At 38.4% G+C, this 20,385-nt stretch overlaps 5 protein-coding genes across 22 annotated transcripts; 3 read left to right on the top strand and 2 right to left on the bottom strand.

The window, feature by feature from the left end:
* Positions 1–246: 246 nt before the first annotated feature.
* LOC108009958 (uncharacterized) lies at positions 247–1,509 on the bottom strand. 2 transcript variants are annotated; one of them, XM_017074714.4, is made up of 5 exons: positions 1,296–1,509; positions 1,102–1,246; positions 920–1,045; positions 718–867; positions 247–654 (listed from the first exon to the last, which is right to left on the bottom strand). In XM_017074714.4, the coding sequence occupies exons 1-5, from the start codon at positions 1,421–1,423 to the stop codon at positions 337–339; spliced, it is 867 nt and encodes a 288-aa protein (XP_016930203.3). In that variant the 5' UTR covers positions 1,424–1,509; the 3' UTR covers positions 247–336. The 2 variants fall into 2 exon arrangements, with proteins under 2 accessions (XP_016930203.3, XP_065719547.2); XM_065863475.2 differs by having other exon boundaries at positions 1,102–1,241; positions 1,296–1,422.
* Positions 1,510–1,720: 211 nt separating this feature from the next.
* On the top strand, positions 1,721–3,390 carry LOC108009950 (uncharacterized). Of its 5 annotated transcripts, none has more exons than XM_065863318.2 (6): positions 1,721–1,871; positions 1,962–2,131; positions 2,204–2,354; positions 2,417–2,567; positions 2,614–2,751; positions 2,939–3,071. In XM_065863318.2, exons 2-5 carry the CDS (start codon positions 2,019–2,021, stop codon positions 2,709–2,711), a joined length of 513 nt encoding a protein of 170 aa, XP_065719390.2. In that variant the 5' UTR covers positions 1,721–1,871; positions 1,962–2,018; the 3' UTR covers positions 2,712–2,751; positions 2,939–3,071. The 5 variants fall into 5 exon arrangements, with proteins under 5 accessions (XP_065719390.2, XP_016930186.2, XP_070851196.1 ...); XM_017074697.4 differs by having other exon boundaries at positions 1,722–1,871; positions 2,417–2,563; positions 2,939–3,390; XM_070995095.1 differs by having other exon boundaries at positions 1,722–1,871; positions 2,417–2,563; positions 2,614–2,768.
* Csgalnact (Chondroitin sulfate N-acetylgalactosaminyltransferase) lies at positions 3,185–10,155 on the top strand. Of its 2 annotated transcripts, none has more exons than XM_036813327.3 (5): positions 3,185–3,351; positions 7,496–8,562; positions 8,757–8,893; positions 8,968–9,270; positions 9,332–10,155. In XM_036813327.3, the coding sequence occupies exons 2-5, from the start codon at positions 7,524–7,526 to the stop codon at positions 9,473–9,475; spliced, it is 1,623 nt and encodes a 540-aa protein (XP_036669222.3). In that variant the 5' UTR covers positions 3,185–3,351; positions 7,496–7,523; the 3' UTR covers positions 9,476–10,155. The 2 variants fall into 2 exon arrangements, with proteins under 2 accessions (XP_036669222.3, XP_070851195.1); XM_070995094.1 differs by having other exon boundaries at positions 3,186–3,421.
* Syb (Vesicle-associated membrane protein synaptobrevin) lies at positions 3,415–6,672 on the bottom strand. Of its 7 annotated transcripts, XR_005013874.3 has the most exons (5): positions 6,519–6,672; positions 6,193–6,249; positions 4,844–5,178; positions 4,355–4,560; positions 3,415–3,797 (listed from the first exon to the last, which is right to left on the bottom strand). XR_005013874.3 is itself a non-coding variant. In XM_017074700.4 (4 exons), exons 2-4 carry the CDS (start codon positions 6,237–6,239, stop codon positions 3,721–3,723), a joined length of 459 nt encoding a protein of 152 aa, XP_016930189.1. In that variant the 5' UTR covers positions 6,240–6,249; positions 6,519–6,670; the 3' UTR covers positions 3,415–3,720. The 7 variants fall into 7 exon arrangements, 6 of the variants coding, with proteins under 6 accessions (XP_016930189.1, XP_016930194.1, XP_016930191.1 ...); XM_017074700.4 differs by lacking the exon at positions 4,355–4,560 and having other exon boundaries at positions 6,519–6,670; XM_017074705.4 differs by lacking the exon at positions 4,355–4,560 and having other exon boundaries at positions 4,844–5,106; positions 6,519–6,668.
* A 1,169-nt stretch (positions 10,156–11,324) lies between the features above and the next one.
* LOC108008642 (uncharacterized) lies at positions 11,325–16,939 on the top strand. Of its 6 annotated transcripts, none has more exons than XM_017072527.4 (5): positions 11,325–11,510; positions 14,230–14,737; positions 14,855–14,924; positions 15,340–15,771; positions 16,496–16,734. In XM_017072527.4, the coding sequence occupies exons 1-5, from the start codon at positions 11,493–11,495 to the stop codon at positions 16,551–16,553; spliced, it is 1,086 nt and encodes a 361-aa protein (XP_016928016.3). In that variant the 5' UTR covers positions 11,325–11,492; the 3' UTR covers positions 16,554–16,734. The 6 variants fall into 6 exon arrangements, with proteins under 6 accessions (XP_016928016.3, XP_016928015.3, XP_016928014.3 ...); XM_017072526.4 differs by having other exon boundaries at positions 14,855–14,966; XM_017072525.4 differs by having other exon boundaries at positions 11,326–11,510; positions 16,522–16,939.
* The last annotated feature ends 3,446 nt before the right edge of the window (positions 16,940–20,385 follow it).

Genomic DNA, 20,385 nt, shown 5'->3' with positions numbered 1-20,385 from the left:
TTTTATTGTGGTTGATAACTAAAATATCAGCTGGGCTACCTGGGTTTATCCATATTTAGTTCATTAAAATAAAATATTTTTTTATTCCCGATGGTTTTGGAACTACTTTTTTTTTTAAATATTTAACTTTTCAGATTTAAAAGCCGCTTTCCCGATTGAAAACCATACCAAAGAATGGGAAAAATCACAGGCTTAACGTTTTATAAGAATCTTGTTATTTTATTGAACGTGTTTATTGATACCCTCCGGACGCCAGACCCTTGAATCCTGAACTTATAAGTCGACGGGCAATTAGTCTCTCCATGAGTAAATTCCCAGAGATGTAATACACATCCATTAGAAGAAAACAACGCTTTCTTCGTCGGGTGATAGTTCGCGAGAAGGTTCACCGTCAACTTCGCTGTCTTCTTCTGTCGCGAATTCTTCATCGATATTCTCAATAATCGGGGTCGTGTCAGCCCAGGTGCCAAAAAGTGGAGACCCCGTGGTTGTCGAGGCTCTCGAGGCGACACGGTACACAATCTGCGCATAGAAGGTCAGCAGGAAGATGATGATGAAGTCGTGAAAGAGGATGAGAGAGGCCAGCAGGTGATCGTTGAGTCGCATCTCGGCGAAGCGTCCACCGTTGATCGTCTGGGCATGGTACATCACGAACTGGTGGCGAAAGTATAGGTTAACCCCTACCTACAAGTAACCCTTAACGTTAAAACTTCTTACCAACAGCACGATAACGCTGATGAAGATCTGGAATACTACAAAGGAATAGGGCATAGCGATCAGAATGTGCATCATGACAAAGAAGATGGTGACGATCAGAAAAATAAAGGCCATTACAAACAGGATTACAACGTCCAATGTGAGATCGTGCTGGGGAAAAGATATCAAGAAGAAGCAGAAGAAAAATCACCATAATCCTTACTGGTATTATAGAACCCAGCAGAACGAACAGGAAGACCAGTAGCACGCAGATGAAAAACCACATTATAAGATCTGGCCAAAGAGTTCGGGCCACCAGAGCGAATATACCTATAATCACGAACTCCACCTAGCCGATGGAATCGAAATGGGAGATCAGGCAGAATCTGTTCACGGAATACTCACTATCAGCACGGTGATCAGCCAGTTGAGACCAATGATGAAGCGGATCTTCTCGAAGAATATGAACAGTGTGACCATAACCATGGCCAAGGCAAAGAAGATCACACTAATCCAGTACAGATTAATGAAGACCAAGGTTATATCTGAGCTGAAAGTTGAGATGATATAAAAAAGCTCCACAGTATCTTCCCACTCACATTAGGCTGACCAGGAGCCACTGCAATAGAGCCAGAACCATCCAGGCTATGGTCACCATATAAACGACACAGGCGAACTTCCGGCGGGCCTTTCTATAGGCCCGCATCCTCAGTCGGCGGTCCTCCATGGCGATGTGGGCGTGGCCCGGGTTTTGTGTCTGGGTAAGGAATACAGAAACCAACGGCAACTACGTTCAAACTTAATGGAGAAGTCAAGGCCATTGTGATATAAGGGTAAGGAGGTTTTATACTTTGATTTCTTTTTAAATCTTATATTATTTTTATCATGATCTTATCTGAATCACCTTTCCCAAGTGAATGAATTTCCCAATAACTTCTCCTAAATCGGCTGTATACTGTATACAAAATAGGGGGTATTTAAAAATATTCTGAAAGCACTTTATAGAACCCAGATATCCAGGTCTTTTTAGTATTGTTTATTAAGAATATTAAGTCACAAAATTGAAAATGGCAGTTACCCAGTTACACAACATACTATATCCGCCATATAGTATTACCTTTGCAGGCCTTTTACAAGCTGCAAGGGAGTATTCGAACCGCAAAATCAAGCAAAAGGTAAATTCCGACTTATCGCGATCCCGATGGCGGTCAGAACAGTTGGCATTTATTTTTCTGATAGTTTGATGTTTTTTTTCATAAATTTAGATGTGAATCGAAACAAGCCACTCCAGAAACAGTTCCAGACCTAGAGCGTCTGTACATATGTTGCGTGAAAACCCCCAACCGCGCCGGAAGAGTTTGATAGGACCCACATACAAGGTGACCATTATTATGCTCGTCATCGGGCAGATTCAGGTCTCAGTGGCCATGGAGATGTGAGTAGTGATTCGCGTTAGTGCCTCTACAGCCTTTTGATAGGGCTTCCAATCCATCATCCCGCCCTCCAGCAAGCCCCTAAAGGACTTTCTGGCGGAACGCTACTACCTCAGCCTGGTCCAGTTCTTCATCAGCTTCCTGTCCATCCAGCTTTACGGTTTCTTCTACCACCTCATCGTTAAAAAGCCTATGTGGGTACGGGTTTTGGCGGGCCTCTGGACGGTGAGTGGATAGTCGAAGCCTGTATAATTCGTTTGAACCTTAATTTTTATTCCAATCTTCAGTACGAGGTGAATACCATGTCGATCATGAAGCCCGCCAAACGAGCCCCGTACCTAAGCCTCATCCTGTCAGTCTTCCTCACCTTCCTCATGATGATCATCAGTGTAATATATGGAAACAAGGCAATAAAGCACCAAAGAGGCCTCTTCGTAGGTAAGGCACTTAATGTGGTCACCGACACTCACCTGTTTCACCTCAGACCACCCGGAACAAGGTGATCCTGTGGAGCGAGAGGATTTTCGTGCTGACTTGCTTTGGCATCATAGTATGCGCCGAAATGAAGCGCGTTGCCATTGAGTTTCCTACCCTGCTTCTATACACCATGATCTCGAATGTGGTAAGCGACTTGAAAATGTAATGACACTAATGTTTTCAAAGTTCTGACAGTTTAAGATGAAACTAAAGAATAAATTTTGAACTAACGTAGATTAAATGATAATAAAATGATTTAATAATACAATACATCCATCTTAATCTGTCACTCCAATCTAAATTACAATGTAGATCCAATTCTTGCCCCACAGTTCGTGGTAATCTTTGCCGCCTCCCTGCGAAGGCCCCATTTCTATCACCACGATTCAAACGGGGACTATATACTAATCGGTCAGCTGTACTACCTCAACTTCTTCGCCCTGTACATGGGCTACGTATGGACGACCGCGTCTTTTCTGGAGCTGATGGGATGGGACGCGGACGTTGAGGGTATATTCAAGTACCTATTTTATCGAGAAGAAACCGAGTGAGCGGGACGCATGCGCGGACTATCGGAACAGCTGGGACGGACTGTTTACGCGGAAAGAGACTTCCTCCTCTCAGTTGCTCAGTGTCTCGATGTGTCGATGGGACAAGTTTGTCTGGGTGGCGCGACTTCAGTCGTCTTGATTCGATTCGGATTGCCGGAAAATCGATAATCGCAATTTAACCATCGTCGCTGAATGTAAATAAATGGCTTTGTCTGTGAAACGTTTTGTAAAAAGTCATGCGGACTTCCTTGGACTGGTTATAGTGTATGTGGAATTATGTATTTTCAATTGGATTACGTACACGTATATATAATTGTACATATGCAATACACATTTAAAGGGACTTCTGGTCTCGGCTACAATACATAAAAGTGTTAGGTGTAACATTAAGTTTTAATAATTACATTCTTAAATAGAATATATGCTAGAAGAAATTTTTAGTAGGTTTCCATTTTGATTTTCCTCTCCTGTTCGGAAAGACCACAAAGGTTTCCGTCCCAGATCTGGTTGTTTGGTCCTTTTCCGTTTCGTATCCGTGTGTTTACCTCACTCCTTGGATGCCTTTAGTGCTGCGGTGCCTGGGTGGCTATGGCCTTAGTTCCTCCACCACTACTGTCACTGCTAGTTGGCCAAACGGACACTAAAAGGGGAGAACACATAGTTAGATGTTTACAAACAAAATGTCATATGTTTAGGAAGTTCCTAATCATCGATCTTTAGGCCCCCTAAAAATATTTACTTCTTGAAAATATATGAGTCACAATAATATTTACTTATCAAATTCTAAACACACAGCGTAAAGAAAATTTTACAGTGATTACATTTTGAAAAATGTTTTCTTTGATGAAAAAATGATAACGCCTGCCTTATAAAACAATTCATACTATTACTTACTATAAAATAACATACTGTAAAATAAATTGAAGTTGCAATAATTTCTTAACGTATGAATTTACTTTAATCCTTTTCAAACTTGGTACCAAAATTGGAATCTATCGGTATTATTATTTTCTCCCTTTCCATAGGTTTTTAAGAATCCATTACTTGACTTGTTTTAAATTCAAACTACGCGAATGATTTTCTTTCTACCGTGTAAAATCTACACACTTATACAACGAGGTTCTAATCTTCCCACATATAGACTAAACAAATATAATGATAATTAACACTTAGTACAGACACAGAAACAACAATTACCTTCAGAGTTTTAGAGTTGCTTAGCTTAAGACGTTTATAAAATATAATATACAATTTTAAGTGTATATGGTAGGAGCCGGGTACACACGTACACAATCATATTTAACGATCAATCTGAACCTTAACCTTACTGTATTGCTTTTTTTGTAGGCTTTGCTTTAGTTTTTTTTCTGTGTGTGTTTAATTGTATCAATTGAAAAGCGACACTGCAAGTAAACAGAAATTCACAACGGGTTGTCATCAGTATGAGAACGAGTATCTGTTATTGGATTGGTTAGCTGTGGGCCACATGAATTAGTTGGTAGAGAACCTCGACCACAAGTTGAGCAAGATTAGGGCGTTTGCAGGGCGTCGAAGTGCGATATTAGAAATAATATAACCAAAACCAAACCAGCCACCTAGCTATACTACTTCTCTTTAGCCTGATCGAGAAGAAACCACAACCAAAAGCCCCAGAAAGCCAAAGCGGTATAGAATAGGAAAACTTACCCAGCACAATGATTAGCAGCACGACGGCGATGACGCCCATGATGATCATCATCTTCATGTTGGCCCACCATTGCTTGCGCTTCAGTTTGCCGGCCTGCTGCTCGAACTGGGAGGCTCCCTGCTCCAGCTGGTCCGCCCGTTCTCCTAGCTCCGATAGCTTCTGGTCCCGCTCCAGGACCTTCTCCACATTCACCCGCATGATCCCCACCACCTCGTCCACCTTGGCCTGGGTCTGCTGGAGTCGCTTGTTTGCATTGTTGTTGCTGATTTGATGATCCCCGAATTGGTTGTAGTGGTTGTCATTCGCGTTCGGCGGCGGCGGAAGTATGGGAAAACTGTACAATATTATGTGTTTTTGTGGGGGATGCTTACACTTATGAAGAGCAGCAGATAGATCGTTCAGATACAGAGCACAAAAGCAAGAGTCTTGATGGACATACGTATATCGTTTATATGTAGGGAAACCCTTGTCCGATAAGAAATTATCGTTATTACTTTCTTTTATGAAGGCGTGTCTTTGTGTGGCTATACAAATTTACTTTCAAGATTTATGCGACATGTATACTGTAAGTACTTTCTTTCTTTACAAAGATCTTTCATTATAAAAATAACAATAAAATATTAGCATATTTGACAGTCTTTAGTTTCTTAGGTTTCAGCTAAATTAGTTCAATTCAAACACCGGAAATAGTGGCATGACCAAACTTCACCCGTTTTTCATTTTAGGAACTTCTTCCGGTAAAGCATTTTCAGTGGTACCAAGTTAATTTTGTGGGTTTGGTTCAACACAATGGTTTAAAAAATAACCTAAAGTGAAATAGAAACGAATTTTTGATTTCTTCGCATAATTAATTAAAATTCATTTGAACTTGTTTAAGTTTGCTAAACACCCGGCTATAATGTGATATATTTTTTAAAGTATATTGCGCTAGTCAAAAAGAAACCAACGTTAAAAATGGTTAAAAGGTTTTTAAAAACTTAAAAAAAAAAAATCACGAATTGATATGGCATTCTTCTAACAAAAAATTAAAGATTTTTCTAAAACTCAGTTTAGAAAAAAATTGAAGAATTATTGTTTTTGAGAATTTTTAGGCGTATCGTGTCGTGCCGAAAAAAGTAGTCACGCTCTCATCTCTATTATGACGCGGCCGGTTTTCGGATTTTCTTCCAGCGTTGCGACGCTGGTTCGAAATTCTCCGCTGCTGTCTTTATAGAGCCAGCGTAAATCTTTAGATCCCTATATTTGCAGTAAGGTCGTCCAAGTGGTTCAAGAATAGTCATATCCGGAGCAAGTCTCATCGGAATTCTCTTGCCTGTGTGCTCTTATTAGATGGAATTCCACCACTTACTCATTGTTGTTGGATCCGGAGGGGGAGGGGGCTTCGTTGTTCTCCATTATAAAGTTTCTGTGGGGGGAAAAAGGAACCAATTCGCTGTTTTATTAAGCAAAATGCAATGTTCGTCACACGCACACCCAGAAATAGGTAGCAACTAGAAATTGCAGAAAACAAAAGGCTGCGACCACCTTATCTGCTTGTTGGAATGATTCACTCGGTTCCGAAAGTCGACACCATACACTACTTCTGGGCGATGGAGGAACTTGTTGCGCTCGCAAATGCCAACCAACTCTGTTTACTTGGGTACAAAAACAGAAAAACAACGCCCTAGCACTCACCACGACAATATGCCTCTAGAATACTGCTAGTTATTTCGGCTTTTCAAAGGCTACGTTATAATAACGCAATAATTTCTTTTATAAATATCAGCTTGTGATCAAAGTGTGACCGTTTTCATTTTTCGATACTATGCATGGAAATAGTTAAAATCCTGAATTGTGAAAAAAAAAGGAATTTTAGTTTATAAGTTATATTAAGGTTAGTTTACATATAGAAATTCTGGTTTAATAACAAGTAAAAAAAAGAAAATGTATTAAGTATCCAGCAAGAGATCACAGGTATTTTCCTTTGCACATATCACAAGTCTTAAAAAAGGGAACCGCACTTAAGCGAAGACTCAAACCAGGGTATGTCAAAATAGCATGTAAGGTGAATGTAGATCTATTTACATATGTAAGATTACATTACATTACCTAAATGTCAAGATGTAATGGGGGTCAAAGAGAAAGACGATGTTGGTGTTACCAGCTCAGGAAAATTATGACTCATGTTCACGAAGAGGAAGAACACTTGGCGCCTTGATTCAAAAATAAAAACCATGATAAAAAAGAGCGCCTTTAAAAATGATGGTAGATGACAGATGGTGAATTGTGCTCTGTGTTTACACGAAATTATTTTGGATCCGTTATTGTCTGTGATTATATGATATTCAGATGTTATTTCAGAGCTCAAAAGCAAAGTGCAAAAAATCAAAGCAATGTACCTATCTTATGAAAATTAGTTTAGAACCTTAAATCTTTTTATAGAAGATATATGTATTAATATTCCGGTAGATCAAAGAAATGTGCACCCTTAAGAATTGTTCCACCGTTTTTTTGAAGAATTCCGAAGGAAATCATATTTTAAAGACTCTAATATTATAATTTATTGAATAACTTAAGCGATAATATAGTAGAACCGATTGTTAAGACCGCCTCAGAAAATTGCAAAAATATTATAAAATCCCTATCGTCTTTTGGAATTATTCCCATTTTAGGTAGAAAACCCTAAGGAAACTATGGAAAATGCATAACTCGCTGGTTTCCAAATTGCTGCTGCGACTGCTGCTGCTGTTCGCCCTGGTGACAGCCGCCTCTATAGTAGTGCTCACAAAATGCGGATTCGACGAAATTACGGCGAGGGAAACGGAACCCAATAATCCCAGTGAATCTAGTGGATTTAGTTATGCGCTAAGTGAACGTGAGGCGGAAATTGAGCGGCTAAAACAGGAAGTCTTAGGTCTACGCACTCAAATCTTGTTTCTACAAAATAATCGCAGTGCTGCCAAGACATCCAATGGGAGTCTCCAGCTGCAAGAAACCACCGTGGGTCCACCAACCGCTCCACTGGGTCACCACTACGACTGCAGTAGTTATATTCGCAAGCAGGTGGGTGCCGCCGAAATACTGCATGGACTGCCGCTGAATAATGAATATGAGCTGATACCCTACAATCACTTCACCTTCACCCGGGTGTATCCCATCGATTTGGGTCTGGGCAAGCGGGTGGTGGAGAAACCCATTGGCTATAGACGTCGGGATCTCATTGAAGCTGTAAACAAAGCCCTGGAGAGCCTGAATAGGAACCATTCAGCAAGGGTACGAGCAAAGGGAGCTGGCTCTGCCGGAGGTTACCCCTCGGATGTCATTAAATACACTCTGGATGACTTTATCGAGGGCATATATCGTAATGAGCCCACCACGGGCACCCAGTACGAGCTTTATTTCCAGAGTGTTAAGCACCAGGCGAGTCCTGTGAGAAGGGCCCTAGTCATGCGACCCTTTGCTCCCCTACAAACCGTACAGCTATCGGAGTTGTCATCCCATTCAAATAATGGTAGTGCCGATCCAAGTCACAGTCCGCCCGTTATCCATGTGATACTGCCCTTGTCAGGACGTCTGCACAGTTTTCGCAGCTTCCTGCAGATGTTTGCCAAGCTCGAAGATCGCCGATTGGAACTCATTGTGGTGTATTTTGGTACAAATGGGTTAGCCCAAGCCAAACGATTGGCAGGACGATCAGAAAGGACACAGTTTCTGGCTCTCAATGAGACTTTTAGCAGGGGTAAGTAAAATCATGTAATATGTCATTAGATGTTTAATGGTAAATTCAAAAAAAAAAAAAAAAATCAAGATTAAAATACAATGAATATTTTTGCTTTGGTCTATTGAAATTAATCTACCGTAAATATATTACATTATATATTATATTATTTGATTTAGAATGTGTGTAATTAATCGAGGCTATATTACTTACAGCCAAAGCTTTGAGACTGGGAGCGGAGCATATTCAACCTTCAGGAGAGGACGTACTACTCTTCATGTGCGACGTGGACATTATGTTCACCACCAGATTTCTTGAGCGCTGTCGCTGGAATGCCGCTCCAGGCAAAAAGGTAAATGAATTTACTATGAAAGACTAAAAAAATAGTTTTAATACATATATAAATATTTTTCATATAATACATAGGTCTACTACCCGGTGGTCTTTAGTCTATACAATCCACATGTGGTATACTCGCTGCAGGGCAAACCTTTGCCTGGTGATGAGGAACAGCTGGTCATCTCAAGGGACACGGGATTCTGGCGGGACTTTGGTTACGGGATGACGTGTCAGTACCGCTCGAACTTCCTGCAGGTACGGGGCTTCGATGAGGAGGAGATCGTTGGATGGGGCGGCGAGGATGTGATGCTCTACCGAAAGTATGTCCGCTCCAAGATCAAAATCATCAGGGCCACCGATCCGGGAATCTTCCATCGCTGGCACACCAAGGTATTGTCTTATTTATTAAACTTCATTTTATACAAATTATATCTTTTTTGTTATTTTATAGATCTGTTCTAGTTCGCTGACAGCCGATCAGTACCGCGCGTGCATACGATCGAGGGCTTTAAACGAGGCCTCGCACGCCCAACTTGGATTCCTGGCTTTCAGGGATGATATAGCAGCCGCTAATGCGGCCAAGATGCTATCGTGATACCCGACTATCCCCCATGTATCCCTAATCGCTTGGCTTTTCTATCTACGGCGGACATTCAAGTGTGTGTGAAAGGATAGCAGTGATATAGTTAAAATATCTAGGCTACTTATTTTGTACCTATATATATATATATTTCATTGATCCAGTTTGAATTTTTAGTTTAAAAAAGCATAAAACTAGTGTTTTTGTCTTCTTAATTTCATCAACTACGTATTAATTTTGACTTTTTTTAGATAGAATATAAAGGTACTTGTGATAATTCTTACTTAAGTTACTTTCCTATATCAAGGTTTTTGTTGGCCTGCTTTAATTAACTATTTCTGTATAACCAAATCGTAAGGAACACTGCCACTTTTTCACACATGCAAACACGCATACTGTAGGCTATAAAGTTTGTACAACTTGAGACAATAACTCGTATTTAGCAGAATCGTTGAATTAGCTTAATTGTTGATCTTGTTGCGCCCTCCAGAGAGCCACACACAAAGACGAAACGCACTGTACACACCACACACATCACAAATTGTTCTTCCATGAAGCAAACTAGATGCAATCTCCAGAGCCCAAGAAACTATATATTTCGAGTACCATATCGAATCTGTATCTCAAACTGAGCCTAACAAATCTGCCAGACTGTTGCGCGCTTTGTAAAAACTAAATTAAATCGTTTAATTAAACTTGTCGCCTGGTTGTTGTTTTTTTCATGGGTTGGTTATGATTTTGGTGGACGATGCCAACGACCTTTGCCTTGGGTTCAGTGAGCAGGCTGCCGAAGAAGGTGATCCATAGCGCCACCTGTGGTATTCCGGCTCAACCCCCCACCATGAGTATATATTTTTTGGTAAGGTAATTTGTCATGCTTTGATAGCGGAAATTCTTTTACAGCAAATTGATTTGTAGTAAGGGGTCATTTTGCACATCCAACCAAGTATTCTGGTTCTAAAAATGATCATTTAATTAAGTTACCTATTTATTTGTACTACTTTCCCCATATTTGAATTTAAATTTAAGGTAGATTATAAATTTTTATAGCAGTTCAGATTGTATAAATTTTGTTTTGACTTAACCATTTCTAAATATGCATTTAGTCTTGTCTTTCATCTATTTAAATTATAATTATTTGAATTATAATATTATCTAAGTCATAAATTATGACTTATAACAATAAGAAGTTTACTTTATATTTGGATTTTGATAAATGAAATCATTTATATTTATTAAATTTATTTTAACAAGGTTGAGGGACAAGGGCATTCACAGTCTCTGGGTAACCCCAAAAGATATCTCAATTGGGAACGTCTTCAGGTGGAAAGCCTTTTCATGGTCACGGTCTTGGATTATGTAAGCACTGAAGAGTGTTTTGTTCCATTTTGAAGTGGAAATGCTAATCTCATGCTGAGTTTTTGTCTGAAGTCTCAGTGAGTCACCGCCCGAGAAGCCGGAATAATCCGCGATAATTTCACAGGAGTGTTCTGTTGGGCATTACGCAACAGACGCATAATTAACCCGCTTCTCGATGAGACAATCAAGGCATTTTTCGGGCACATCCTCCCTGTCATTCTCCGAAAGCCAAACTGACCATGAAACGAGAGCCACCAAGGTGTTGGAGCAGACCAAGTGACAAATCGACGCCCCAGCCCAGTCCAAAAAAATTCAAAAAACTCACCAGGTGCCAACACCTTAGCCACGAGTGCCAGCGAACCACAGCCATCAGCACAACCACCGAAAACCAAAACCACCTCTAATAGCCACGATGATCCGGGGCTGGGATCGCGGTTCAGTGCTCTCGGCTCGGGCAGAACCCAAAGCTTGGGTTAGAGTTGAAATAAATACGGAGCCATCCGTTCCGGCCAGATCATTCGCGGTCTGACGCCAGTTCGAGAAGCTTTGGCTCGTTGTGATACAGTGTGAACAGGATATCTTCGGTCTTACCCCCAAAAATTGGAGAGGCACATCGTGTGCCAGGTGCTAAATTTGTGATCGATTCGGTGGAGCCAAGTGCAGCGGGGTCACCATGCGTGCTATTATGTTGGTGAGTTCTGGAGGCGAAGAATTCTACACAAGCAAAGGAATGCAAACAGAATACTTCAGAGAATCATTTTTAATTTCCTGGGATTAAATTTAGTGCTCATAGATTACATTTTTTATCTGTGCATTTTGTTTATACTCGATAAATTTGATGAATCTATTTTGTATAGCGACAGAATTTACAGTCGGATTGCTTAGTATAATAATAGTATAATAGCTCAGGTGAATCCTTACATAACGATATAGACAAAATCCATTAGATTTAAAGATAATTATTCCCCTTTTATTAATTTTACTTAAATTTTGGATATTCGTCTATCTTCAAAATAAAGAAACCAACTAAAATATATATTGTCTCATTTAAAAAATGACATTTAGTGAAGTTCTTTGGAATTCGATTGAACTATAAGTAGTTTACATATCTTTTAAGAACCTTTAAACCTTAAAAAGTTTAAAAATGTTTAATAAATTCGTTAAATCTTTTTTGTTTAGTAACAGGATTTAATGTCGAATTGTGTAGTATAATAGTTCAGGTGAATCGTTTTATAAAGTAATAGACAAAATCCATTTGATTTAATGATAATTATTCCCCTTTTATTAAATATACTTATGTTCTTGATATCGTCTATCCTCAAAATAAAGAAAGCCACTAAATATATTTTGTCTCTTAAAAAAATTACATTCGACTGAGCTAGGAATAGTTTACATATTTTTCAAGAACCTTAAAAAGTTTATTAAATTTATGAATCTTGTAATGGCTTAAATTCCTATAATTAAACGGTCAATTAGGCTCTTCAGAAATTCCGTCAAGCCACATATAAAAAATGTACAATAGGATTTACAAAATTTCATCTTTTACACACTGTGTTATGGCAATATATATCGAGAATAAATGTTTAAAATATTAGGACTTAAGAAAAATCAGTTTCAGACACTGTGGTAGAGAAAATATTTAGATAATAAATGTTTTCTTTAATTATTTATTAATATCATATTTATTTATATCTATCTTATTTATTAATATCTTAATATTAGTCGTTCTCAATGAACGAAACCCATATAAAACCACTGATCGTGCACTACGTTTAATTTATTGTTCATAACAAAGAACTACCCCAAGATCTTTTTAAAAGACTTATGTAGAATGGAACATAAATCCATTTCTGACAACCATTATTTCCCCATCAAAAGAGATTTTGTAAAACAAAAGTTAAGCAAGGACAATCCGTCTTGAATGGAAGCACATCCTCCCTAGTTCCCATCTTGGTTTACCCGTGGGACTCTGCAAAAGTGACCCCGAAATGGTGTTATGTAACATTCGTAGAACACATTATGCAACCACCGAAATATTACGATTATGTTATGTAAATTTGGCTGTACCAAAAAAAGACCAAATCCAGTAGGGCCCCATTCATAAGTTTTTGATGGCAACGACCCGTTCTCAGCAAAACAATTTACACCACTCATATGGTACTCGCTCGAAATATAATTATTCTAATGAAGTTGGCCAGAGTCAGTGACAAGTCGCGTCGATCCATTCCCCACATGCCAAAGCCAACACCATCGACCCGGCCGGAAGTTGTTCCTGATGCTTGGCTAACAAAGCGTGGCGGCCAGCTAGCAAAATATTTTCCATGATTAACTCTGCTTGGGCTGGTCATTCTCGGATTTTTTTTCGGCTTTAACATATTCCAGTGGAGTTATGATTCCGATTCCGAATCCAAAACTGATTCATGCAGCCATGAGTGGGGCCCACAAAATGATGTCAATGCTATGAGGCCCACCCCGAGTACTTGGTGCTGGGGCCAGAAGCATCTGGCCTGGCCCAAAACCCATTGCATAATCGCTGGGGTAGCTGATCATATTTCACGCCGACTGGCCACACGGCGTTGTCGTCCATTTTGCCGGTGTTCATCTGTGGGCGGAGGGCGCCTCAATTACGATCGGAGGCTGCCATGGTGGCTCTGGGTTTTGGCCCAGTTGGCCCCTGAACCGTGAGATATGTATTGGCTGGCTGATTCCCCGGCTTAGCCGATTGCGATAGGCCCCGTACTCAGCGGCAATTAAAGCCAATCAAGTAATGACGATCGCGCTTTTCATACAGCGAATAGAATATCACCTATGGACCATATATATGTATGTTTAATTGAATGCTTTTAAGGGATCTTATCTATTGCTAGAACTAGATCACTGAGTTTGAAGTCAAATAAACCAAAGTGGTTCACATTCTAAGACCCAATTTATTTATACAATTACCTATTATTAACCTTTAGAACTATGTGCTCTTTTTTCTAAATCATCTAAAGAATGATATCACCACTCTATCACCACCCTATTCATCGTGAATAAAAATTATTCATGATATAATGCTTTAGAAATGACTGGAGATGAAATGCAATAACCAGTTAGTCATAGTCAATTAGTATTGTAATATATTCATAAATTATAAATCACACTTTTACTTTTAATTGAGATAAAGAACCTTACATTATTAAAGAAATGATCCACAACTGTTTATAATTGTATAAAACTTGAATCATGTTCTTGATAATCCTAAAAAACTGTGGGTTAGACTTGTTTAGACTTGAATCATGTTCTTGATAATCCTAAAAAAACTGTGGTTACCCTTAGAGTATTTTTCGTGAGTAACTGATACGATTAACTAAATACAAATTTAACTATGAAATATTTATAGTTTTTGCTAAAATCATCTTTCTTTCCAGTTATCCTGCCTGACCCTGCTCGTTTGTGTCCAGTCAGCGGTGACAGGACCTGAAGCTCGTTCAAGTGTGAACTCCAAGGATCAGCAGCTGGCCACCACGAGCGTTGGAATCCTTGACTCCGTGCTCCGAGGAAAGAGCCGCCAGTCGCGCTGCGTGAGATGCTACGAGGATCGGGACAGGGATCGGTACTATGGCGGATATTCCAGTCGAACAGGCGACGATATGCGCGGCAGCAGTGCCTGGTACTATTCCGGTTATGATGATCGTGGCAGCAGCAGCAGGGATCGGGATTACGACCGGTACTCTGATCGATCTCGTTATTACGACGATCGGTATACCCCTAGGACCTACGATCGGTACGAGGGGCGTGGCTATGAAGATTACAGAAGGGGATCTGGGTATGGAGGATCCGGGTATGGAGGATCCTATGATCGGGAGCGAGGTTATGGTTATGACAACAGGGATCGTTACTATGGTGGTGATCGCTATAGCGAGGGGTCTTCAAGAGGTACGTTTAGTTATCCCTTTCTAAAAGTAAATTATTTTCATAAAAAAATGTTTCAATGAAATGAAGTTTTTTATTTTTGGAATTATATATCCCTTAATGATTATACTTTGTTTTCAGACCGCTACTACGATCGCTCCAGGTCCGGCGGCTATGAGCGATACGATCCGTACGATCGCTACTACTCCAGGTATGATTTTCGCAACTATCGCCCTTGGGATGAGACCTACAGGTATCGTCGCACTCTTTTGTGTCTATATGTTGTTTATATCCATGTTGTCAGCTATCTCTGCATTGTCGGCTTTCTATCTCTGAGTTCTTTTCGTTTTTACTCTCTACTTTCATACAAACAACTGAACAACACCCAAACAACCATACATGTACAACAACAACATGAACAATACACCACACAACAACAACCACAACAACACTGTGGACACTGCGGATGCTCCACGGCTGGCCAATCAAACCAATCCAAACAAAATCCGTAATGCACTCCAAAAACTGCCACTGCACTCACTATTTTCCGCCCGAAAAACCCGTATCCGCCCCGTTGACAACCGCTTCCGCTTCCGCTGGGCCAACAACCTTAAACGGATCATCAGGGGTCAATCCGGCTTCGATAACTCCGGACGTGGCTATTACTTTGCTACCGATGAGGACGAAAGTGACAGGAGTCGAGGATACGGAGGATACTCCTATTCCCGACCCTCCTCCTCGATGAGTAGTTCACCCTGCGGCCGAATCTCCGGAAATTGTCCTTATGCCGGCGGCTCCAAGGTCACCTCCTCGGCCATTGGCAGCGACAGTTCGCGAGTGGGTGGCCACACGAATGTCCTGGGCTCAGAGGGAGGTCCCGGCAGCTGGACCTATCTGGGGGATCAGGATAAGGTGGGGGGCAACAGCGGCAGCAGCAGCGGATCAGGTGGAAGCAGCAGCAGCAGCAGCGGCGGCAGTGGCAGCGGCTCAAGCGGCAGCGGCGGCAGTCGGGAGCGGGAACGGGAACGGGAGCGGGACAGGGAGCGGGATGCACAGAGGTAAGTTGCAGTGGGTGCTGCCCCTGCAACAGCAACATCAGCGCACTCAGACAAATAAAATAGCCTTGACTTTGAGAAACTAATTTGAGGAATTTTGTTACTTTTTAAATATTTAGTTTCATACTCCAAACTATTTACCCTTAAAGTATACTAAACCCCTACAAAATCTTCTACATTTTTGTATTCAAGCTAGCGATAAATATGAAGCTAGTTATAAGTCATGGTCCACTTTACCGTGATCGATAAAATGGAAAAATTCACCATTATCAGAAATTGTTTTTTTTAATTATACATATTCCCGTTCTTAAAATTGGTCTCTTTAAAGTATACTACGTCTTAAAATGAATACCATAAATTCATGCTATATCCACTTATATGGATATACCTATAAATCCGAGTAACATTGTAATACTTTATCAGAATTCTTTTTAATTTCCTTTATAATTTTTTTTTTCTGTATCCATTAAAAATAATGAGGTAACTAAAGATATGTATACACACTTAAATGATAAAAACTTTAATTTTATAATATCCCATCGAAAGATTTTTGGGATATTTTTCAGGGTATTTCCTAAATAGTTATACAACTTCTCGAAATAATTGTTTTCTCAAAACTGTAATGGTAGTACCCCAGAAATTCAGGGCTATTTATTTGTAACTGAGTGTATCCACACATGTTCTCCGCACGTAATCGGCCTCGGAATCGGTCACGGCATTAAGATAGGCTTGCCCTCTTGTCGCCCCTTGTAGCTCTTCCTATGGTGGCCGAGCACGTCCTCTAGGCGTCAGCTATCTGCTCGAACGGGACGCGGACACTCCGTCGGATGGAACAGGAAACACGGCGAGTGCCGCCGGAAATGGTGGAGGCAACAGTGGTGGTGGTGCTGGTGGTCAGAGCATGCCCATACCAGCTGCCCAGACAGCCGCCGAGGGAAGTTCCGGCTCGGCTGGTCAGTAACTGGACCAGGATCCAGAACCAAATCCACATCCCGATCCAGGAACGGATGCAGTGCAGCGGCTGGGCGGGAGGCCCACCCGGTGGGCGTGGCCGGGCTTAGTGTAACCTACCGTCCGTATTTATGTGTAATTCGTAAGCTAAGTCTCCAAAGAAACTATTTATGTGTGGCACAGCTTTGCTCAAATAAACAATTTTCAAAGATCCTCAAAACGATTTGTTTGTTTTCGTGAGGGTTATGAAAACAAGCAATATTTTTCAGTTGGAAGTACAGGTTATTTTATTGTTCATGTGATTCATTCTTAGCTAGGAGGTAATACATTTACTTTTATTAATACAATAAACTTTCTTTTTGAGAGACCCAGAGCCTGGCTTATAAATTTAATTAAATAAAATAAAACAACAATAAATAAATACCAAAATAATATTTTGAAAATAATATGAAGAAATAAACAAATAATAAATAGTAAAACTTAGTAAGATACAAAGAAATTAAGTGAAAATAACTGAATATTAAAAAGTTTAATTAAACTTTAAAAAACAAAAAAATACGAAAATCAAGTAGACACACACAGTTAAGTTAAAATAATTTAAAAAAAATAAATAAATAAGTTTAAAATCATAAAAAAGAGAAACCTAAGCTCTTAATAAAGAACTTAAGAAAATGACAAAAAAGAAACTGGTGTTCCCAAAAGAAATCGGTATCAAGTAGAACAAATCATATTAAAAAGAATAAAAAATTAAAAAATATATAACAATTTAAAAAATATGAAATAAATACATATCTAACTAAAATAAAAAACAAACATAATAAGTAGAAAAAAATTAACGAAAGTAAATACAAATTAGGGAAATCACAATAATAAAATGTAGTTTTAAGAAAAACATAGTAAATACTGAACTAAACTATTTTTTGATAAACATAAATTAAACCATTTTTGAATAAACAAAATTTTATTACTATAAACAGCAAACAGAAAAGACGAAAAAAATTTTAAAATAAAAAACAAATATATTAAAAAATATTAAATAAAGTACAAAAGGAAATAAATAAAAAAAGAAACGGAACAGAAACAAAGAATAAGAAGAAACAAATATAAGAACAAATCAGCCTTAAAGGTCTCTATAAAAATTATTTATTAAAAAATATTAAAAAAATTAAAGGGCAAAAAAAATATTTTATATTTAATCATAACTAAAGAGTTAAACAAATATTAAAGTTAAGAAAACAAAGCAAAAAGCTTTTATAAAACACAATAAAAATACCAATCATATTAACTTGTTTTTAAATAAAAAAAAATAAATAAAAATGATGCAGGCTTCATGAAATCTATAACAAAAAAAAAAAATAAAATAAAATCTATAAACAAATAAAGAGTGAAAGAAAAATTCAAGTAATTGAAGGGATACAAAAATATTTAAGTTTATGAAACAGAAAAAATAAAATCTTTTATACAAAACAATAAAAATACCAAAGTTATCAAGTAAATCAAAAAACACTGTACTTAAAATTAAAAATATAAGTAAAAAGAAATGTACTAAAATCACAAAATAAATAAAATCAGAAAATTAAATAAAATTAAAATTGAAAATTGAAAACTCGGGAAACCTTAAAAATCGAAATAGAAATTTAAAAGTAAAATTTTCAAAAAGACTATAATTTATCAAATTAATAATAAAGAAAATAACTAATAAACGTAAGTTTTCGCTAAACAAAACTAAAAAAAGAAACTTTAAACTAAAAGAATACGTACAAAAAATAATGCAAAATAATAAAAGTAAAATACTTACCAATTCAAAATAATAAACCGAAAAAATCACACAAGTATCCTAAAAACATAGCAGTAAAAACCGAAAAAAAAGTAAACAAACTCTTTAAAAAATAATAATCACAGAACATAACGTTTTGATAAATGAAAATCAAATCAGAAATGAAGTGATGGAAGTAAGAGCTCGGGGAACCTCATTTATAAAACAATCATTTTGCAACAAAAACACGCTTTGCTATTGGCAATATACATTGAGAAAACTTTCCTAATGGTTATTCTTTTACTTTAGAAATATTTAAAATGGAAACCTTTATCAAGGATATTGTTAGACCAACAAATTTATAGCTTTCAAATTGATTTATCAAAAAACGTCAACAAAAACAAAAAAAAAAGAAGGAAACTAAAAAGGCACAAATACATTTTAAACTAAACTTGATTTTTAAATCTGTAGATACGTTCGATAAAGATTTTTGGAAGATATATTCTTTTGTTGGTAGTTGATAATGATGATGAAATGCCTATTTTGGAACTTATTCCTTTTTGAGTTATTTGTTAAAGGAACATATCCCTGCTCGTAGATTTTCTGGCACGAAATTCCAATCCTTAGTAACCCATAAGAAATTTCCATATTTTTGTGTTCTAGTAGTATTGGTGGGCGTCGTGTTGGGTGTTGATGTAGCTCTCAAATGTTGATATATCATTTTTATATAATACTTCGAATATTTTTCTTGCATTTTTTTCTGTTAACGCTTGTTGCCGTGGACACTTCTTTGTTGCTTAACTTTAAAGAACATTTTTAAGACCTTCATTTCCACATAATTTTTCTCTTTTTCCAATTTTGGAAATTACACATGTTTGCTATATTGTTTTAGTGCTGTCGGAAATAATATTGACTTTTTGGTGACTCATGGGTTTTCTTTTAACTTGTTGAGTTTGAGTTCGATCTTTAATCTATTTCCTGTTGCTTTTATCACAACCAAAGTTATGTACTGATGTGAGCTTTAAGTATTTTTTGGTGACAAGCAGTTAAACTATTGTTCGTATTCCTGCAATAGGGAAACAAGCTAATGTTATTTATAATTTAAGCACTCTCACTAGTTTAATACTTACAGTTTTCCATTAAGAATTCCATGGGTCTTCAATGGTGAAATAGCTTTTAATTAACGAACGAACTTTAATGAAGGGCTAAGGCCGCCACACAAAAATGGTGGCGGCTCAGCGATCTTTGAGACCGATGTCGTAGCTCTTTGAAACTTCAGACTGAACTGTGCCGTAATGCCGATTCGATCGGTCTTTTATACTGTGCTGAAAATCCACCACCAAAACACCACCATCGTTAACTGTTGGAAATACTTTCGCATGACGCAGGCGTGCCCGCAGAGGGGGAATGAAAAATATTGGATGGGGGTACGATTTTGGATACTTGGGAACCCAGAACCGGGTGCGTGCCGTTGGGCCATAACAATAATAAAACGAGGGTTAGGCTCAAGGAATGAATTGAATTGAAAATGGTTTTTTTCATTTTTATGCTGGTATGTCAGCACTGTCCCCGAGATCGCTTTACTTCTACTTCTTGGCTCTGGATTCCGATTCCCAGTGGAGGGTTACCGGGTTATCGAGTTATGTCACCCCCAGTTCGAACGACTTTGCCTTATGGGAACCGAACTGATCTAGAGCTACCAGTTGAGTGCATAGTAATTAGTCAAGATTTCTCTCGTTCGTTTTCTCACGCTCCTGCGGGGTTTCTTTTGGTCCTTGGGCGAAAATCTCCCCTGAAAGGTGTTCACCCAAAGGTTTTCTCAAAGAACTGATAACAAAGCACTTGGATTTGGATTTGTATTTCTATTTGGGCAGGGGTATATCAACATTAGGGTGGTTTTATGCCAGCTC

Source organism: Drosophila suzukii, chromosome 2R, assembly GCF_043229965.1.
Source record: "Drosophila suzukii chromosome 2R, CBGP_Dsuzu_IsoJpt1.0, whole genome shotgun sequence".
In the NCBI taxonomy this organism is placed as follows: domain Eukaryota; kingdom Metazoa; phylum Arthropoda; class Insecta; order Diptera; family Drosophilidae; genus Drosophila; species Drosophila suzukii.
This window is presented reverse-complemented; position numbering and strand designations above follow the sequence as displayed.